The sequence below is a fragment of the Thamnophis sirtalis genome, unplaced genomic scaffold (genome assembly GCF_051295495.1).
Source record: "Thamnophis sirtalis isolate CommonGarterSnake01/CBP01778 unplaced genomic scaffold, rThaSir2_p1.2 scaffold_14, whole genome shotgun sequence".
Classification (NCBI taxonomy): domain Eukaryota; kingdom Metazoa; phylum Chordata; class Lepidosauria; order Squamata; family Natricidae; genus Thamnophis; species Thamnophis sirtalis.
In genome coordinates, this window is record NW_028261394.1 from 21,965,427 (window position 1) to 21,985,002 (window position 19,576).

Genomic DNA, 19,576 nt, shown 5'->3' on the forward strand with positions numbered 1-19,576 from the left:
TGACTTACCTGAAGGGTAAGGGGAGTCCACCCCACCCTGGGGTCTGGCTCCGCTCTTATCACATTTGTTTCTTTGGATGTTCCAGTTGGACTTGTTCCAGTTGTGTTTCCAGTTGATCCAATGTTGGACTTCTCAGCACGCAACAGTTCCACGTCTTCATTGAAAATCTGGGGATAATCAGCACCAGAGGCTTAAAGTTTCAATTCAGCTCTGGGAGTTTGGCTGTATTTATGTATTTAACCCTTGCTTGGACTCTCCTTTGCAGCACCCTGAAAACGGCCCTTCAGGTAAGTCAATGGTCCTTCTACTCAAAAAGGCCAAAGCAATTTACAAACAAGGAATGCAGTAAAATGAAAACTGTCATAAACTGTAACTAAGGCAAACATGCAACAGCCACAGCTTTCCATCCTGAAGCGGGTTTGGGTTTCCTTTTCCATCTCTTCCTAAAGCTTTCTAGAAAAAAGACAGATGATTACTCCCATCAGACCCTGTTAACATCCTGACTTGGGAGATGGGCAGCCTTTTGGTGGCCCTAGTCCCTTGGCCTAGGGGCAGAGAATGAGGGCTTTTCCTGTGAGACAGGAGCTCTGGCAAGGCAATCGAGACTTCTGTGTCAGTGCACATCAAGGAATGTCCGTGTTCTCATTCGGAGACGGTTGCCTGGCTGTTGCATTTATACTTCTGTGAATGTTAATTTTATGGATAGAGATACTCAAACAACAATGTGCCCAGCAGGAAGTGGGATCAACCAAACAGCATCCGGGAGGCACATCACACAACTTATAGTTGAGATTTGGGAGGTGTGTGCATTGGGCTGTCTACAACCATCTGCAACCTGTGCTTACAACATCAGCCCCTTCGCAATGTAACAGTTGCAGACAAGTCTAAATCCAGCTTTAATGTTCAGCTCTGCTTTTTGGAAAGCATTGAATTGTTTCAGTTTCTGACTTAGGGAATTTGTTATACTAGTGGCATAACAATAGCTTTTTGTGAGGCCTTTATTTTCTGCAGCTAGAAGATAAGATCCCAAACAGCATCCCATGGAATTGTATGTACTGATCAAGTTTTAAAGCCTTTAATGGGCTCTGGGTGCCATGTGCTTCTCCACAGGGGCTGTTTGCCCGTCGGCGACAGCTGCTGCTCACGGAAGGGCCACACCTATACTATGTTGATCCTGTCAACAAAGTCCTGAAAGGGGAGATTCCTTGGTCACTCGAACTCCGACCAGAAGCAAAGAACTTCAAGACCTTTTTTGTCCACACAGTAAGTGACCTACCCAGACAGTTCAAGTGGAGTTTTCATTAATTGCAAATTATGTGCTGGGATGTTCATCCAAGTGATTTTAAAGCGGGGGAGGCGGGCTATTTAGCCTATTTTGAGAACAGGAGCTGCAAGAAATCCCTAATTGGGAAACAAAATAGGCCCAAATGCCAGCAACTCTGAGCTTGGCGTCTGCAGCCATTTCCTCTTAGTGGCAGCAGAAAATAGGAGCAGTCCTGTGCATTTGCCGTAGGACACTGGATGGTATGTAGAGGGGAAGCCCCATTGGGCAGAAACTGGCACAGAATTCTTATGCCTACAGCCAAACCTGCTGCTGGCACTATATTAACTGGCTGATGAAATGAGCAGGCGCTAAATCTTCTTTACTTACAGCCTAACAGGACGTACTACCTGATGGACCCAAGTGGGAATGCTCATAAGTGGTGCAAAAAGATACAAGAGGTTTGGCGACACAGATATCACCAGAATGCTGCGAAATGAGACTGCCCCTCAGTGCCCATCTCACTCCTTTGCTGCTAGAGTGCCACGTGCCCCCAGACGGAGGACTCTTCCACGCCCGGCTCACCTCCAGCTCCAGGGCCGAACTACCTCTTCTGAGGAGGAGGAGGAGGAGGAGGAGGAGGAAAAGCCCAGCCAGTGGAATTCAGGGTTGCTTTGCTTGCTTTTGTGCTTCTGGTGGAGCTTCTACACCCCCACCCCCACACTCACATTCTGCTGAAACTGATTATGTTGGCTTCTGCTGCAAACAAGTGGAGTTTGCATTGCTGGCTTTGCCCTAGACCAGTTAAGGTAGCCAGGCCCAGATCATGTCGGGCCTGGATTATTACTGTGATCTTCTGATTTATCATGCAACTGTGTTTTGGGGAGCTTAGGAATCTCTCTTCGTGAGAAGTTGCCACCCTTGATGCTGCTGCCATCACTTTCCTTTCTAACTAACCGTTGGTTCTTTGGTATCCAGCACTTGCCATCACTCTGGGTGTAAACCCACAAAATTCTCCAGGTCGTGTCCAGTTGCAGGATCTCCAAGGATGGTACTTCTAATGCCTGCCAGCCTATCTGCCTTCAAGATGCACTCCGGCACATATAGAAAGTGAGAGGAATGATGAACGTGATCCTTGAAATTCTGGCATTCTAGTATCAGACATTTTTAAAACATGGAATTTTAATTTGATGCATTTACATGTTTAACTGAGCATAAAAAGTTACCAGCATGATTTTAACTAATACTAAAGGTGAACTAGTTAGGACAAAATCATATTGACGTCATGAATAGACTCTTCACTTTTTCAGAAGAGGGAGCAAACGGTTTTCTTTCCAAGGTCTGGCAGGGCAAAGGGTTGCCTTTTGTGTGGCAGGAAGGCCAAACAAAATGCTGTTGTACGACTGATTTGATTTGTTGTCTCTTTGTATAATGAGGTGTACAAATATTCCTGTATTGTTCATTGGCCAAGCATTGTACCTTTTAGCAACTTTGAAAATATTTTACATGATTTAAATATATTTAAGCCCCTCTATTAATTGGACTAATTGTTGTGTTCATGTAAAAATGTTGATACAGAGGAGGGGAAAAATGTATGGTACTTGAGTCATATCTATCATATGTTTCATATTGTTCTTTTGTCTTTTTCCAATTAAACTGTCACGCTCAAACATTTCTTGAAATAGAGGCGAGGTGTTGTTTCCTCACCCCAAGAATCCTTCCCTTTGTGCAGGGTTGGATCTGGACTGTCTCACCACCCCCATTTCTATTCCTGTCTCCTTTACATGCGGAGAATAGGAAATTAGCAAGCAATGGCCGATATGGCTTTTCCCAATCCAACAGATGAAGATGTTGATGCCTCTGTTCAAAGGGATATTTCTTGTGCAGCACAGAAGTGGCCTCTTCTGGCAGGAGCCCACGTGGAGGTTGGCCATGGCAACGTCAGGACATTCTGGGTTTGGGGCTGTTCTACTGTAGGAGGACTTTGGGCAATGAGAAAAGCCTTTATTTTACTCTCCCTGCACCCTCCCCCCTCCGGCGGGTGGGCAAACAGTCAGATACACATAGCCTGAACGAGATCCTACCAAAACCCTAAACCAGGTAGGGATTTAGGGAGCAAAAGGTTGAGTTTCCTTTGTGTTATTGTATTGTATGATGGAATGAGGGTGGGGTTGGGGAGTTAGCGCTCAAACTGGATTTGCACATTGCTGATAATTTTCATTTCTTTATTTCAATCAATGAAGAAATCAGAAATGTCCTGGGGAATTGGGCAGGTTTAGGGTAGAATTCAGTTCATTACTGTACCACTTTGGAACAAATTTGAAACAAAATGCAAGTGTTGACAGTCCTATAAATGGGTGAAGGGAATTTATGGGAATTAATGCTGGCCTTACTTCAAAAATTATGTAGAAGGTGGGATTTGGTCCTCATGTAAGCACAGCATTTGTCTCCTTTTAATAAAAATGTCGTGGCGCTCTCCCCCCTCCCCCTCCCAATTTTGTGCACATGACTGAGGGGCAAAATAGCACAGCTACTTTAAAAGTTGCATGGTTTAATAGAAGTTGATTCATTTAAAGAAGAGGCATTTGGGCAGCATAGAAGCCAGGAATAAGTCCAGTCTATTTTACTGAATAGCACAGAGGTGCTGAGCTGCATTAGTCCTGAAGAGCATGAGGAGAGAAAAGGTTGGATGATCAGTTCCTACTGTGGAACATGTTCAAAGTGACTCCCTACCTCCAGATTCCGCCAGGCTATGGGACATCATAGTAAAAGGCCTGACCAGTCCTGCAGCTGGTCCCTATTAGGTTGTTGTGAATCCAGGAAAGAACTGAACTTTCCCACTGTCCGATAATCTCTTCAAAAATGAATAGCAATTTTGTTTCAAAGAAGTAAAAAAAGTAAACTTTATTTTATTCCAAATGTACAAAACATTTACAACTGTACAGTGTTGCTTAAAAGTTTGTAAATTCTTCTGGATTTTCAATGTTTCTGCATAAATATGACCTAAAACGTGATCTGTTTTCCATATAAATCCTAAAACTAGTTGAGAACCCAATTAAACAAATTAGTAAAAAGCAATATACTTGTTCATTGATTTCTTAAGGAAAATGAACCAAAGCTACATATTTGTTGTGGCGAAGTATATGAACCTTTGCATACAATAACGTGTGTTATTTCCTAAAGAGAACCTTTTAGGCAGCAATAATGGCATTTCCAATACTGTTCAGATAGTCCTCAGATTACAATGACAATGGGAAATGGAACTCTGCCGCTAAGTGTGCAATGTCCCCATGACCATGGCTCTTAGCAATGGCAACTTCAGCACTCCTGGTTGCTGTCATTAAACAAAACCTACACAGACAGTTAAGCAAGGGCCTCATCTGATTGCAACTTCCGATGTCTAAAAGCCAGCAGGAAATGTCAGAAATTGCAAAGTGTGACTGTGAATCACTGTGATGTAATTGTGAGACTGGCACCCAGATAGTCATGTGACATGAGTGCTGCAATGACCAGAACCTTTGAGAACTTGTAAGTACAATACCTATTGTTTAATGTGGCACAGCTTTGAAAGATCATTGAACAAATGGTCATAACTTAAGGACTACCTTTAATAGGTGACCAGTCCTGCACATCTCCTGGGAGAAATTTTACCCCTTTCCTCCTGGCTGAACAGCTTCGATTCAGGGATGTTGTGATCCTTCCCCAACACTTCTATGGGATTAAAGTCAGGACTTTGACTTGGCTATTCCAAAGCATTCGTTTTCTTCTGCTTTATCCATCCTTTAGTCATAACTTGTGTGTTTTGGATCGTTGTCTTGCTGAATGATCCATTTTCTCTTGAGCTTCAGTTTACAAGCATACGTCCTGGCTTTACCTGTAGAATTTGGGAACATGATTCAGGATTCATAGTTCCATCAATGGTGGAAGTCATCCTAGTCAGCAAAGCAGAACCAAACCATGATCCTGCCATGTTTCACATAATGTGATAAGGTCCTCATGCTGGAATGCAGGGTTTGCCTTTCCCCAAAACGTGACAATTTTATTCTAGCCTAAAAGTTCTATTTTGGTCTCATCCATCCACAGGATCCTTTCAGGCGTTTTCTGGCTTACCTGGTCTCTCTCAATTTGTACAGAGCCAGCAGTCGCCTTCATGGGGAGGAGTGGCTTTCTCCATGCAATCCTGCGATACACACCGTGTTCAATGTTCTCCTGTGGTGATCCCACAAACACTGACATTTGCCAATGCAAGAGAAGGCTTTTAGTTCACTAGACAATATCCTGGGCTTCTTTGAGATCTCTTGGAAGAATTATTCCCCTGGTTCTTGGTGTGATCTTGGTCAACCGCTTGGTGAAGATAATTGTGTTGAATTTCCTCTGCACATCATCTGCCTGACAGTGTATTGGCAGAGTCCAAACTCTTCAGAAATAGTTTTGTCACCTTTTCCAGCTCGGTGAGCTCAACTTTTTCAGATATCCTCAAAAATCTTTGTACAAGTCATGATATGCTGGCTTCTTTTGTTCCAAAAATCAGACTTTGATAATGAATACCCAGAAAGAAGACAGGATCTCTCATACTCACACCTGATTATCATCCCATTGACTGAATTACCTGACTCTTCCTCCTCAAATGAATGGATAATCTTAGAGGTTCACATACTTTTGTCACACAGATATGCGTAGTCTTATGTCTTCAAATAAACAGGTTTTGACTCACCTGTTTAACTGTGTTCTCTTTATCTAGTTTTAGGACATATGCACGGAATAGACATTTGGTTTTTCTTGTCTAAATATAACCTAAACCTTAAAAACCTTAAACCTCTTGCCTAAACCTATTTGATTTCCTTGCCTCTTCTCACCATTGAATTTCATTCTGTTAGATAGGGCCCAGTGTTCAAGTCTTTCAAGAGCCGTTTTGAACTTGAGCCTATCTTCTGGTGTGTTGGCTATTTCTGCAAACTTCATGTCTGCAAATTTGATGAGTTTTCCTTCTATTCCCTCTAAATCATTTATGAAGGTATTGAAGAGTAGAGGGCCTAAGACAGAATCTTGGGGTACCCCATTGCTTACTTCTAGCCACGTAATGTAATTCTATTAAGGACTACAGTTCATGGCATCAGTGATGGCAATGATGGGTCTGTCACAAGTTATCTCGGTTTCCATCACAGGTTAGACCTCAGTTTTGCCTCTGAATGTGTGATCTCACTGTGGGTATATTACCATTTGCTCTTTGTTGTAGATAGATCACTTCCTGTTCTAGCTTCATTGACTGTCACCTGATTCAAACCACAAGGCCAGGACCATTGAGTTGGTCTGTCCAGAAGTCTAATGGATCCATCAGGTTTCCTACGGGCACTTGTAGATTTCCCAATTCTTGCAGGCAAGTCAGATGATAACCTGAGACTTGATGAAGTTCGTCCCAAGTGGATTATCTCTGTTGGCTGATTACCATTTGGCTATTAGGTTTTCTGAGGACTTCAAGAAGATGAAGGTAAAAAAGTGATACTAAGTATGGAGACTGAGTTTGAACAAAGGTACCTGCCCAGGTTCAGGCCAACTCTATAGCGGTGAGAAATGAAATGTATTTATTTCTTCTTTTTTACTGCTAGTTGCTCTCTGGTATCCCTTTTCTTGGTGACCAGTTTCTTCTGGGTAGAATCCACCCCATTGTTTCATCTTCTGGTCATTGTTACCCCATTGCTTGACATTTTGTTAGCAAAGTCATTATCACTTTGGTCAGAACTTGACCTTGGCTGGGTCTTCTGTAGTGACTGGGCAGCTGTCTTGCCAGGTATTCTGGGTGTTTTTTCAGCCTGTTATTCCAAGGAAATGGAAAGTTGCTCTCTGGGATGATTTTAATTATGTGCAGACTGGATCCTTCCTAGGTATTTCTACAACCTTCCATTTTTGGTGAAGGTAATTGAAGAGGCATGTAACCCAATTGGTGATGGAAATTTTGGAAAATCTCAACATCCGGTGGGAGCCAGACTGGCAACCGAGAAGGGTTGGCAGGGAGGCAAATGGGGGTGACACCAGGGGAACTAACCCCCCTATGGTCCCTGCTGATCAAGCTGGTGGTACAGCAGCAACAGCTAGGAACCCAGAAAACCCTTCCCCCCAGTTGGTGCATGCACCAGAACTGCGGGACTTTGATTGGTTCATGATGGCCCTGCGATGACGGTTTGAGGACCCCCTCGCAGACCGCAAAGCACGCAACCGCATTGAAGTTGTAAAGCAGGGACGCCGGCCAGTGGCAGAGTATACCGAAGAATTCCGAGACCTGACGTCATGTGAACTGGCCAGACGATATCCTGGTAGACTGGTTCAAGGATGGGCTGAGTGATGAACTCTACAATGCTTGTGTGGCCCGAGGTGCCCCAACCCATCTACATGAGTGATATCTTATTGCTGAAGAGGCAGAGATCAACATGGCCAGAAATCAGTATCGGGCAGGACGAATGTGGAAGAAATCCCCACCCCAATGGAAACAAGAACCTTTTAAATTGCAAACGACACCTTTTCCAAAATCCTTAGTCTGTTTCAAGTGTGGAAAAGAGGGGCACCGAGCTGCAGAATGCCGTTCTCAGGCACTAGCTAGGAAACCAGATCACCCATTGAGGGGAAAACCTACAAAACCTGGCCAGCGCGGAAAGGAGATGGCCCTGAGGAGAAGGGAGACCGTAGAATTCCCACCCCCTCCCTTCTCTGAGGAGGAAACCCCAGGTTCGCAGCAGGAGGAACCATACTCATCTGCAAGTGATCGGAGGATGAACCACTGGTAAGCAAACCAATTAAACCGCTTACCTTGCCCCTGAGACTATTTATTCCCAACTGGGAAAGGGGGATGAAAATCTCAGCTTTAGTGGACTCGGGATGCACCCGCTGTTTCATCAGCCCAAACCTGGTAAGGAAGTTGAGGATTAATGTAAGGAAACTGAAAAGCCCCATAGCTTTTTGCCAACTAGATGGGTCAATAGCAGGGGGGGGAGCCAGCTTCATTTGCCACTGACCCTCTACAGATAGGCATCAGAAACCACAAGGAAATGCTTACATTTATAGTGGCTCCTGGCATGGAGTGGCCACTAGTTCTGGGTCTTGCATGGCTGAAAAAAATGGAACCCCAAAATTAATTGGAAGCAAGGCACCATAAGAGTGTAGATGCACTTGACTTTTGCTGAGAATCCAGACAGAGAAACTGAGGGGGCAGAGCACCTAGAAACAGCAATGCCTGCTTACACTATGCCAACCCAGGGCATACCCAAAAAATATAAGGACTTGGCTAAGGTTTTTAGCAAAAAGCATCTGATGAGCTTCCACCGCACCGCTCCACTGATTGTACGATAGAAATCCTACCCGGAGCCAAACTCCCTAAACCCAAGATGTATAGCATGTCTCCAAGGCAGCTGGAAGAATTGAGGGCATTCCTTGAAAAAAACCTAGCAAGGGGTTTCATTGAACCAGTCCGACCAAAAGTTGCAGCCCCAGTGTTGTTTAGAGAGAAAAAAGATGGCTCCAAATGCTTATGTGTTGATTTTAGAAATTTAAATTCAATCAGTATGGCAAATGTGTATCCTCTCCCACTCATGAAGAATATGCTAGCACACCTAGCCAAAGGAGGATTTTTTTCAAAGCTGGATTTAAGGGAGGCTTACTACCGTATCAGGATTAAGGAAGGAGATGAATGGAAAACGGCATTTAACACCCCTCTTGGATGCTATCAATCCAAAGTGCTACCATTTGGACTACAAGGGGCCCCTGCAATTAATAAACGAAGTGTTGCGGGAGCATCTATATAAGGGCTGCATAGTCTATATTGATGACGTTTTATTATATTCTGAGACCAAGGCACAACATGTAAAACTAGTCCGGGTGGTTCTGAACAAATTTCGCTCTGCAAAACTTTATGCTAAACTCTCCAAATGCGAATTCCACCAAGAAAAAATTGATTACTTAGGATACCGCATTTCACACCAGGGCATAGAAATGGATCCTTCGAAAGTACAATCGGTACTTGACTGGGAACCACCCAGAACATGCAAACAGTTGCAAAGCTTCCTGGGATTTGCAAACTTTTATTGGCAGTTTATCCCCGCTTTTGCCCAAATTGCTCTCCCCATCACCAAGCTCTTAAAAACGAAGGGGGAGGGAAACCCGAAACCGAAGCAGCCTTTGAACTGGACAATGGAATGCCAAGCGGTATTTGAAAAACTAAAAGGCTGTTTTTGGCAGAACTGATCCTAAAGCACCCGGACACAGAGAAACTGTTTGTCATACAAGCAGATGCTAGCGATGTGGTGATAGAAGCCGTCTTACTTCAGAAAAATGAAGACCAATTACAACCATGCACTTACACATCCAAAAAATTGAATGAATCTGAGCAAAGGTGGACCATTTGGGAGAAAGAGGCTTATGCAGTTCGATGGACTCTTTTAACCTGGAGACATTTCCTAGAGGGGAGTAAGATCCCTTTTGAAGTCTGGACGGATCATAAACATTTAGAAGCCCTAAAGACCCCAAGAAAACTCTCTCCAAAACAAGTATGATGGGCTCAGTACTTTAAAAGGTTTGAATTTACGCTCAGATATCTCCGGGGGCAGGGGGGGGGAGAATTTCCTGGCAAGAAAGCTGTTAAAACCTGGCTATTCCGGCAGGCCTGGGGCTGTTGACCTCATTGTTGAGGTCCAGCCCCATTAGAACAAATGCATGTGTTGTGATTTTAAATCTGTTCCTTTCCTTATTTTTTTTTCTTCCTTTTCTTTTTTGTAAGCAGCCCGGAGTCCTTCGGGATTGGGCAGCATATAAATTTTAATAATAAATAAATAAATAAATAAATAGATAGATAGATAGATAGATAGATAGATAGATAGATAGATAGATAGATAGATAGATAGATGCACTATCCAGGAAACCGCAATACAATAGTATGAAGCCAAACATAATCAAACCCATGATACAAGACAATCAACTAGCTGCTAGAGTAACCACCAGATCCCAGAGAAAACAAGACACTCTGGAGGACGACACCACCCAAACTTTTAAACAAGCTTTAACCACTGATGAATGGTTTTTGAGCCACAAAGACAGCTGAAAGATAACCTAGCTTGGGTGGGAGGGAAGTTGTATGTTCCAGCCAGCCAAAGACTGTACTTAATGGAAAGGTGCCACAACTCCAAACTAGCAGGGCACTTTGGTTTTGTAAAAACTTTACATCTAATTAAAAGGCAATTTTGGTGGCCATCACTAAAAAAGGACATACAGAGCTATGTAGCCAGCTGTCCAATTTGTGCGGCAGCCAAAAGACACCAAGGCAAAATGCCAGGACTGTTACAGAAGGTAGCCGAACCCTCAGCACCCTGGAAGAAGATAGCTATGGATTTTATTGTCGAACTACCAGAAAGCGCAGGGAATACTGTCATTTGGGTCGTAACAAGACTTGTTTTCAAAACAGACACATTTTATACCGCGCCAAAAGATCCCAACTGCCAAAAGTCTAGCCAAGTTACACATTTATCGCCTTCATGGAGCCCCACAGAGAATAATCTCCGACAGAGGGGTCCAATTTGCCTCAAAATTTGGGGGGGCATTCTTAAACTTACTGAGCACCACCGAAGGCCTGAGCTCCAGTCACCATCTGTGCATCAATGGTCAAACTAAAAATCAGAACATGGTTCTAGAACAATACCTAAGATGTTTTATTAATTTTCAACAGGACAACTGGGTTGATCTAACCCTTTGCAGAAGTGGCCTTCAATAATGTTGTGCACTCAAACACTGGGCTCACCCCTTTTAGAGTAGCAACAGGCCAGGATTTCAACCCCATGCCTGAACTACCCTCACTAAAAGAATCGATAGACAACCTACGAAACACATGGCCAGTGGTTAGATTAGCGTTACAGGAAGCTAGAGAGGCTTTCAAAACTCAAGCTGACAAAAAAAGAGTAGATCCCAAACCCTTCCATGTTGGAGATAGAGTATACCTATCGACAAAATTCCTGAAGTCGTTGCAACCAGCAAAGAAATTAGGGCCACATTTAATCGGACCTTTCCCGATCACCAAAGTTATCAACCCAGTAACAGTGGAATTACTCCTGCCAAAGACACTCAGGAAAGTCCACCCAGTGTTTCACATTAGTTTACTCAAACGAGAAGTAATCTCACAACTCAGACCGCATGCACCTACACCTCCTGTTCCTATCATGATAGAAGGCGAACAACATTTTGAAATTAAGGAAATCCTAGACTCTAGGACCCACAGGGGGAAAACCTAATACTTAGTTGCTTGGAAGCATTTACCTTCAGCCCAAAATGAATGGGTAGAGAAACACCACGTTAGGGCCCCTGCCCTATTGAAAAAAAATCACTCCCAATACCCTGACAAACTTTGTTAAAATACTATGATGCAATTTCTTTTCCTATTTTTTCACAGGTGAATCTCTCCTTTTTCTAAAGAACGGCAGCATGTCAGATCCCTAAAAGTGATACTGCCATTCAATTGGGAGGAGGGGAGCCTCTGAGTTAAATCATTAGCTACATCTGAAACAATTGAGTTTTACAACTTTACAACCGGTTTCCTGTCACCTCTGGAATGTTTGAATGTTGAATGTTTATTTAATTTGTATGCCGCCCCACTCCCGAGGGATGTTTATGGTAGCCATGTGGGGTATATAACTTTGATGTCTAACTAGAAAGCAATGGGAACGTGTGCTTTATTGACTCCCAGGGAGAAGAGTTAAGGAAGCATCTTCACACTTCTGTATTGGTCAGAATCTGCATTCGGACAAAGGGGAGGGGTCATTATCAGATTAATCCCATTTACATGGCCTAAAGGTTTTCAGATGCTGCTTTGCTTCTAATGGTTTCCATCCTGCTTGATTAAAGGTTCCTTTTCAAATAATCCGTTTCAAGAGTTTTTACTTTCTCAAGTTAGGAGAGGAGCCATTACAGACAGAATCGTGTGGTACCCTACTGCTTATTTCCCTCCATGTAGACCCGTTAAGGACTACTCGTTGAGTAGGGTTTGTTAGCCAGTTACGAATCCATCTGGTGGTTTTGCTATCCCACTCTTTTCTAGCTTACCAAGAAGTAGGTTGTGGTCTACTTTGCCGAATACTGAAGTCTTAAGTATATTATGTCCACAGTATTTTGCTGGTCTACTAATTTAGTCACTATGTTGAAGAACTAAATAAAATTTATTTGGCATGATCTGTTTTTAACAAACCCATGCTGGCTGCTAGTTATTACTTTAATCCTTTCTACATGTTGGCAGATCTGTTTTTTCATTATCATTTCCAGTATCTTCCCAGAAATTGATGTTAGGCTGATTAGTCTGTCATTTCTCGGATTCCACCCCCCCCCCTTTGAAGATGGGAACCACATCAGCTCTTTGCCAGTCCTCAGGTAGATCCCCCGGGCTGCAGGATTTTTGAGAGATGTGGTCGCGAGATGACACCTGCCAGATCCTTTACAACTCAGCGCACTCTGCCCTCACCCCCATTGCTATTTTGGGCTCCAGCGAGAGCAGCTCCACCCCCACTTCCTTCGCCTGAGGCCAGAAGACGGGACTTGGAGGTGGACGGAAGACCCGCCTTTCCAGCGGGACCGGAAGCGAGGGAGCGCCCGTCCCGCCCCTTCCTCCGTCGGGCTCTGCGCTGTCGGGGGCGCGGCTGGCTCGGCGGGACGCCTTTCGCGGAGGACCTTCCGGCGCCGGGCCAGGATGGCGACGGACAGTGCCTGCGAGCTCCCGGCGTCGCCGGCGGGCGGGCTGAGCCTGGGCCGGCCTCCCTCGACGCCCTTCCGCCGCTGCAGCCCCTCCAGGGCCGCCGCCCCGTCGAGCGGCGGGCCTCCCGCGGCGTTGCCCGGGAAGTGGGTCCGGCTGAACGTGGGCGGCACCTGTTTCCTCACCACCCGGCAGACGCTCTGCAGGGACCCCAAGAGCTTCCTCTTCCGCCTCTGCCAGGCCGACCCCGACCTCGACTCCGACAAGGTGGGCCCCGGCCCAGGCCCCCCAGCGCGGCTTTCCCTCCCTGGCCGGCTCGGGACGAGGGCTGAGGCGGGCGCCGGGCGGGAATGGGCAGGGCAGGGCCGGGCCTGGGTGCTTTCCCGGGAGGCCCTGGAGGTCCCTGCCTGTCTCAGAGACCGGCCTCGTTTAATCAGGAAAGCTCCGCTCTGGTCTTCACGGCGCGTTTGATAGGCCGCCACGAAGTTTTCCTTTCCCATTTTCTCCTCTCTCCTCTCCAGCCTCACCTGGAGGGGAAGCTCCCCCAAGACCGAAGCTCCGTTTAGGGAGCGTCCCTGGCCGTAAAATAGCCCAAGGGACGAGCTTTAAGGACTTGGCAGCAGCCACACATGCCGCTGGCGGAAGGAAAGCCGCCTGCGAAAATGCCGCCGCCACTTCTGCGGCAAAGCTCTGCCAACGGCCTCCTTAAAGTTTCCTAGTCCGAGGGAAACTTTACAACTTCCAGCCGCACTTTCAGGCTGAGCCGCTGGGCGTTGGGTGTCTCCTCTCTAGAGAGGTTGCAATCCAAACCCATCCGAGCAAAGTTGAGTCAAGAGTGGTCTACTATCTGTAAACCTTTGGGGAAAGGTCCTCTGCTGTCCTCGGAGATTCTTCAGGACAATTTTCAGCCCCCACGGGTCAAGGGTGTTGAATCTAAACTTTTAAATCTAGGCTCCTCTCCTTGTTCTTAGATGGAGTGTAATCCGGTGGAACAGAGCCTAAAGGATGCAGAGAGGAAAGCAGATTTAGGGAAGCCTTCCTCTCCCCTATTGGTCACAGCTGCCAGCTACCTTACACAGCCATTGGGAAGCTTTCTCCTGCCCAATGCTTTCTTCTTTCCTCTGCAGCATCGGATAGCAAATATAAAAAGGACCCTTGGCTCAAAGGCTCTGCCCCTGTGATTCTGGAGAGGTGGAAACTATTAAATGTGTTCTTCGTTGCTCCTTTTATGGGGACAGCTGAACCGGATTCGTAGTTAGATATTTTGTTGCCCAGATTCAAACCTATGCTGCTCACAGGTGAGGTACTCCTTGTTACAGCACATGTAGGTAGGTTTTGTGCAGCAGCAGCACAGATGATCTGTTGGACTTTGATGAACCAAGGCCCCTCAATGCATTCTTTGTAATTGTTCTTTGGTTCTCATTCAATCTGTGTTTCTCTTCTGCTCCCCATGCTGCAGCTTCTTACAAGCCAGTCACTTTTCCCTTTTGAACAAGACAGGTGCATGCTAGAAATTAAGCAGTTCAGTCTTTTCCCTGCTGCCTGTCACCACCTTACTCTCTCTCTAGTCAGTGGAACACTTAAGCCTTCTCTGTTGATGCACCTGCTTGTGGAATATTATCCGTTCTCTTTCCCATGTTTTGCCTGGTTCCTGACAACATTGAGATGGGAACTTGACCTGGCTTAGCAGATCCATAAATATGGTATATTTTAATTATTAGAACTCTTTTATTGTTTGCATGGATGGGTCTTTGTCAACATTTTTCTTCATGTGATGCTTCTTCTTTCTTCTTCCATTAAGTCACATCTGATTCTAAGAGTCCCTGCAGTTTTTTTGGCAAGATTTTATGGAAGTGGTGTACCATTGCCTCCTTCCCAGGGCTAATAACTAGGCCTAGGTCACCCAGCTGGCTTTGTGCTCTAGATCAGTGTTTTTCAACCACTGTGCCGCGGCACACTAGTGTGCCGTGACATAGTATAAGGTGTGCCGTGGGAAAAACAGAGAATTACTTTATATATAGTCAATATAGGCACAGAGTTAAAAAATTTTAACATTTTCTAATGGTGGTGTGCCTCGTGATTTTTTTCATGAAAAAAAAGTGTGCCTTTGCACAAAAAAGGTTGAAAAACACTGCTCTAGATAGTAGTATTCATGGTCTGTCTGCACTACACACCTATTCAGTATGCTCCTTTCTTTTGAGGGTGAGCTCCCTCCTTCCCTATGTTGGGCTGGAGAACGTATGGAACCAGAGGTAATCCTTCTGAGCCTCACCTACTCTGCAGAACATCCTTCCTGCTACTAACCTTTTGCTAGAAATGGAAAAGCCTCTATTCTGCTTGGTGTTTGGCCTAATGGTGAAGAGCCAAGGTGGCGCAGTGGTTAAATGCAGCACTGCAGGCTACTTCAGCTGACTGTTATCTGCAGTTCGGCTGTTCAAATCTCACCGGCTCAGGGTTGACTCAGCCTTCCATCCTTCCGAGGTGGGTAAAATGAGGACGGATTGTTGTTGGGAGCAATATGCTGACTCTGTAAACCGCTTAGAGAGGGCTGAAAGCCCTATGAAGCGGTATATAAGTCTAACTGCTATTGCTATTGCTATTGATTGGAGGATTTAGCATTTGTTTTTGTTTTTGCTGGACTATCTGCATTCTGCTATTGATTGATAGTAATTGTAAAAAGTCCAGACTCTCTGGAATTATTGTGTGCATGCATATATGTTTGCATAAATAAAATAATTGTTCAATTTATATGACTGTCTGTATAAATTCCCAATTAGAGATGACAGATAATAGAATATCTCAGTTGGAAAACTGTAACAAAGCAGTAAATATATTATGAACATACAAAAGACTGCCAGGGTCTCTGGAATTTGACTCCTTCGAACCCTTCTTAGATATCATTGGAATGCCAGAGGAAGCTGAGAAAAGGTAGCTGCTTTGGTTTATCAAAATTGAGGTATTGGCTTTGCTTGGAGATTATCCACTTCCAGCTAATCTTTTTAGTATAAGTGGTGAACCTTAGATTTTCTGTGAAAAATGGAATCCTGCCAGAGCCTGCTCTATTCATTTAATAAGGAGGCAAAAGCTCTTACGCGTTTCCTGATTTTACTAAGAATGGTTAGCAGTGCAGAAAAATTAGTAACATGAGAAGTACTGCTTTGAGAGAACATATCTCACTTCATTATTGAGGAAGGATGGTTTTTCTCATTTATTAATGGTATATCAGATCTTAAACTGCCTCATGCCTGTCTCTTAAGTACTCATATCTGGATGTTCTCAGTTGCAGGGAAAGATCACAGACTGCTTCTAGGACTGTCCTGTGTCTTTCTGTTACGTCCCCCCCTCCTATCTCCTTTACCTGCTTTTCCTTCTGAACTAAATGGAACGTTATAAAATATTATAACGTTGTTATAACACGTGGTCCTTGGCTTCTTTATCTTAGGAACATAGAAGACTGACGGCAGAAACAGATCTTGTGGTCCCTCAAGTCTACCCCTTTTTTGTTTTGTTTTTTAATGCAGGGGTGTCAAACTCAAGACCCAGGGGCTAGATCCATCCTGCGGGGTGCTCAGATTTGGCCCGCGGGGCAACCTGGAAACAGCGAAGGACTGGCCTACGGTGTCTCTGTCAGTGAAAACAGAGCTCAAGGGGGACGCCCATGGCCCTCCCAAGTTCTGTTTTCACTGGCAGAGGGTTGCAGGAGGCCGTTGCAACCAAAAACAGAGTTTGGGAGCCTGTTTTCACTGGCAAAATGCTCAGGCCACCACAGGCGCCCCCAACATGAGTGATGTTGAGCTGGCCACGCCCATCATGGCCCACTGAGGTCAGACAACCCTGATGTGGCTCTCAATGAAATGAGTTTGACACCACTGTTTTAATGCATTATTTTTTATTATTATTTTAATTTTAATTTATTTTTATTGTATTGTATTGTACCTTGCTCAATAGTAGTAACTGTGAGAGGGATCTTGGCGTCCTAGTGGACAACCATTTAAATAGGAGCCAGCCGTGTGCAGCAGCTGCCAAAAATCCAACACAGTTCTAGGCTGCATAAACAGAGGGATAGAATCAAGATCTCGTGAAGTGTTAATACCACTTTATAAGGCCTTGGAAAGGCCACACTTGGAATACTGCATTCAGTTTTGGTCGCCATAGCAATAGCAATAGCAGTTAGACTTATATACCGCTTCATAGGGCTTTCAGCCCTCTCTAAGCGGTTTACAGAGTCAGCATATCGCCCCCAACAACAATCCGGGTCCTCATTTTACCCACCTCGGAAGGATGGAAGGCTGAGTCAACCTTGAGCCGGTGAGATTTGAACAGCCGAACTGCAGATAACAGTCAGCTGAAGTAGCCTGCAGTGCTGCATTTAACCACTGCGCCACCTCGGCTCTTAACCTGGCCATGATGTAGAAAAGATGTGGAGACTCTAGAAAGAGTGCAGAGAAGAGCAACAAAGATGATTAGGGGACTGGAGACTAAAACATGAAGAATGGTTGCAGGAACTTGGTATGTCTAGTTTAATGAAAAGGATTAGGGGAGACATGATAGCAGTGTTCCAGCATCTCAGGAGTTGCCATAAAGAAGAGGGAATCAAACTATTTTCCAAGGCACCTGAGGGTAGAACAAGAAGCAATGGGTGGAAACTAATCAAGGAGAGAAGCAACTTAGAACTGAGGAGAAATTTCCTGACAGTTAGAACAATTAATCAGTGGAACAGTTTGCCTCCAGAAGTTGTGAATGCCCCAACATTGGAAGTCTTTAAGAAGATGTTGGATAGCCATTTGTCTGAAATGGTATAGGGTTTCCTGCCTAGGCAGGGGGTTGGACTAGAAGACCTCCAAGGTCCCTTCCAACTCTGCTATTGTATTGTATTATTTTTGTCAGATGATGGGCATGTGTTTATCCCAAGCATATTTAAACTCAATTATTGACGATTGATGCACTACATCTGCTGGAAGTCACAAGCTTCCTCTACTTTTTTTGTGAAGTCATACTTTCTAATATTATGTTTGAACTAACCCTAACCCTCCTTTCAGTTTGAGATTATGCCCCTAGGTTCTTGATTTTTTGCTTAATGTTGAAAATACTAGAACCTTCTAGAACCTTGTTCACACCTTTCATATATTTCAAGGTTTCAATCATATGTCTCTGTTCTCCGGACTGTACACATTCAGTTCTTCCAATCTCTCCTGATTGTGTCTTGGAGCTTGTTATCCATCTCTGGACTTGCTCAATCTTATATCTTTTTTTAAGTGGGGTCTCCAGAACCCGACACTGTATTCCAGTTTAGTCATAGGTCTGGCTAAAGCTCTATACAGTGGGATTAGGGCCTGCTGATGATCCTTCTAGTGATATATCACAGAATTTTGTTTGCCTTCACAACATCAACTCTTACTATATACCTTTGTGTCACCAACAAAAGGTGTGTATTAGAGTTTATGTTCCTGGTGGTATTCGTCATCAGGAATATCGTCAGTGGGGGATCTCAGGGTCTGTCTTATCCCCAGTGCTCTTCAACTTTTTAATGAATTATTATGAGGAGATAGAAGAAGAGCTGGTCAAGTTTTCTGGCAACCCAAAGTTGGGGAGTATTGCTAACTCCTTAGAAGACAGGCTCAAGGTTCAAAAGACTCTGTCCTCAAGATAGTCCTCCTCCCTAATTCCCACGTGTTTACAGCAAAAATGAAAGCACGCAGAGAATGCAACCCCAATAGCCTCCCCCTTACTCCATTGGAATGGCAGCATCCCAGAAGGGGACCTGACATGCTGCCCTCCCAGAAGAAAGAGGCTTATACCTGTAGCACATAACACAATAAACAGGAGAGAAAAATAGCATTTAGTCTCATTAGGTTTATCAGAGCATTGGTTGTGGAACCGTTTGATTAATTTAGGCCTAATTCATTGTCAAACAAATAAACATGACCTCCCCACGAAGACCACAGTGATCTAAATAATATTTGATTTATTGTTAAAACTTTAAAAGCTGCTTACAGAACTTATTGCTGGAAAACTAGGATGTGTACCAAATAAATAAAATTTATTTCTTTTAATTAGGATGAAACAGGTGCCTATTTAATAGACCGAGATCCATCCTATTTTGGACCGGTACTGAACTATCTCCGACATGGGAAACTGGTTATTAATAAAGATCTGGCAGAGGAAGGTACGTTTTGCAATTCAGGAAAACTCTCCTGAAATTCATTGGCTCCAAAAATTAGTCATTTGAAAAGCAGTTGCATGATTATTTGCACAAGCTGGCTGGTCTTGGCACCTCAACTCTTAGGGGCCTCTTTTTTAATTTCCTGGGCTTGAAATTTTGAAAAATAAACTGGTCCTGGCATTTAATTCTTGTAAAATAACAGTTCTTCCAAACAATAAAAAGTAGGAATAAAGAAGAACGAGATTTATACAAGCAGACCCAAATCTCATTTTGCAAGGCTAGCCAGACTTCCAAATATGCTTCAAAGTCCCCTTCCTTCAGCTGGAATATTTCTAATTACAATATATTTGAAGAAACGGAAAGGAATGTGGTGGCACGCAGTGTTGCCCTTTTCCATCTATTTGGACTCTGTCATCCATGTGTTCCCCAGCCACTCTTG

At 44.3% G+C, this 19,576-nt stretch overlaps 2 protein-coding genes across 3 annotated transcripts in view; both read left to right on the forward strand.

Moving 5' to 3' along the window:
• The window catches only part of PDPK1 (3-phosphoinositide dependent protein kinase 1), a 60,631-nt gene extending 56,292 nt beyond the window's left edge, over window positions 1-4,339 (forward strand). For both annotated transcript variants that reach the window (XM_087728988.1, XM_087728989.1), the window contains exons 13-14: window positions 1,111-1,263; window positions 1,654-4,339. In XM_087728988.1, coding sequence (XP_087585114.1) covers window positions 1,111-1,263; window positions 1,654-1,761 — 261 coding nt within the window. In that variant the 3' untranslated portion in view covers window positions 1,762-4,339. The remainder of the gene's footprint in view (window positions 1-1,110; window positions 1,264-1,653) is intronic.
• An 8,568-nt stretch (window positions 4,340-12,907) lies between these two features.
• The window catches only part of KCTD5 (potassium channel tetramerization domain containing 5), a 35,555-nt gene continuing 28,886 nt past the window's right edge, over window positions 12,908-19,576 (forward strand). The window contains exons 1-2 of the mRNA XM_014072128.2: window positions 12,908-13,241; window positions 19,032-19,140. Coding sequence (XP_013927603.1) covers window positions 12,972-13,241; window positions 19,032-19,140 — 379 coding nt within the window. The 5' untranslated portion in view covers window positions 12,908-12,971. The remainder of the gene's footprint in view (window positions 13,242-19,031; window positions 19,141-19,576) is intronic.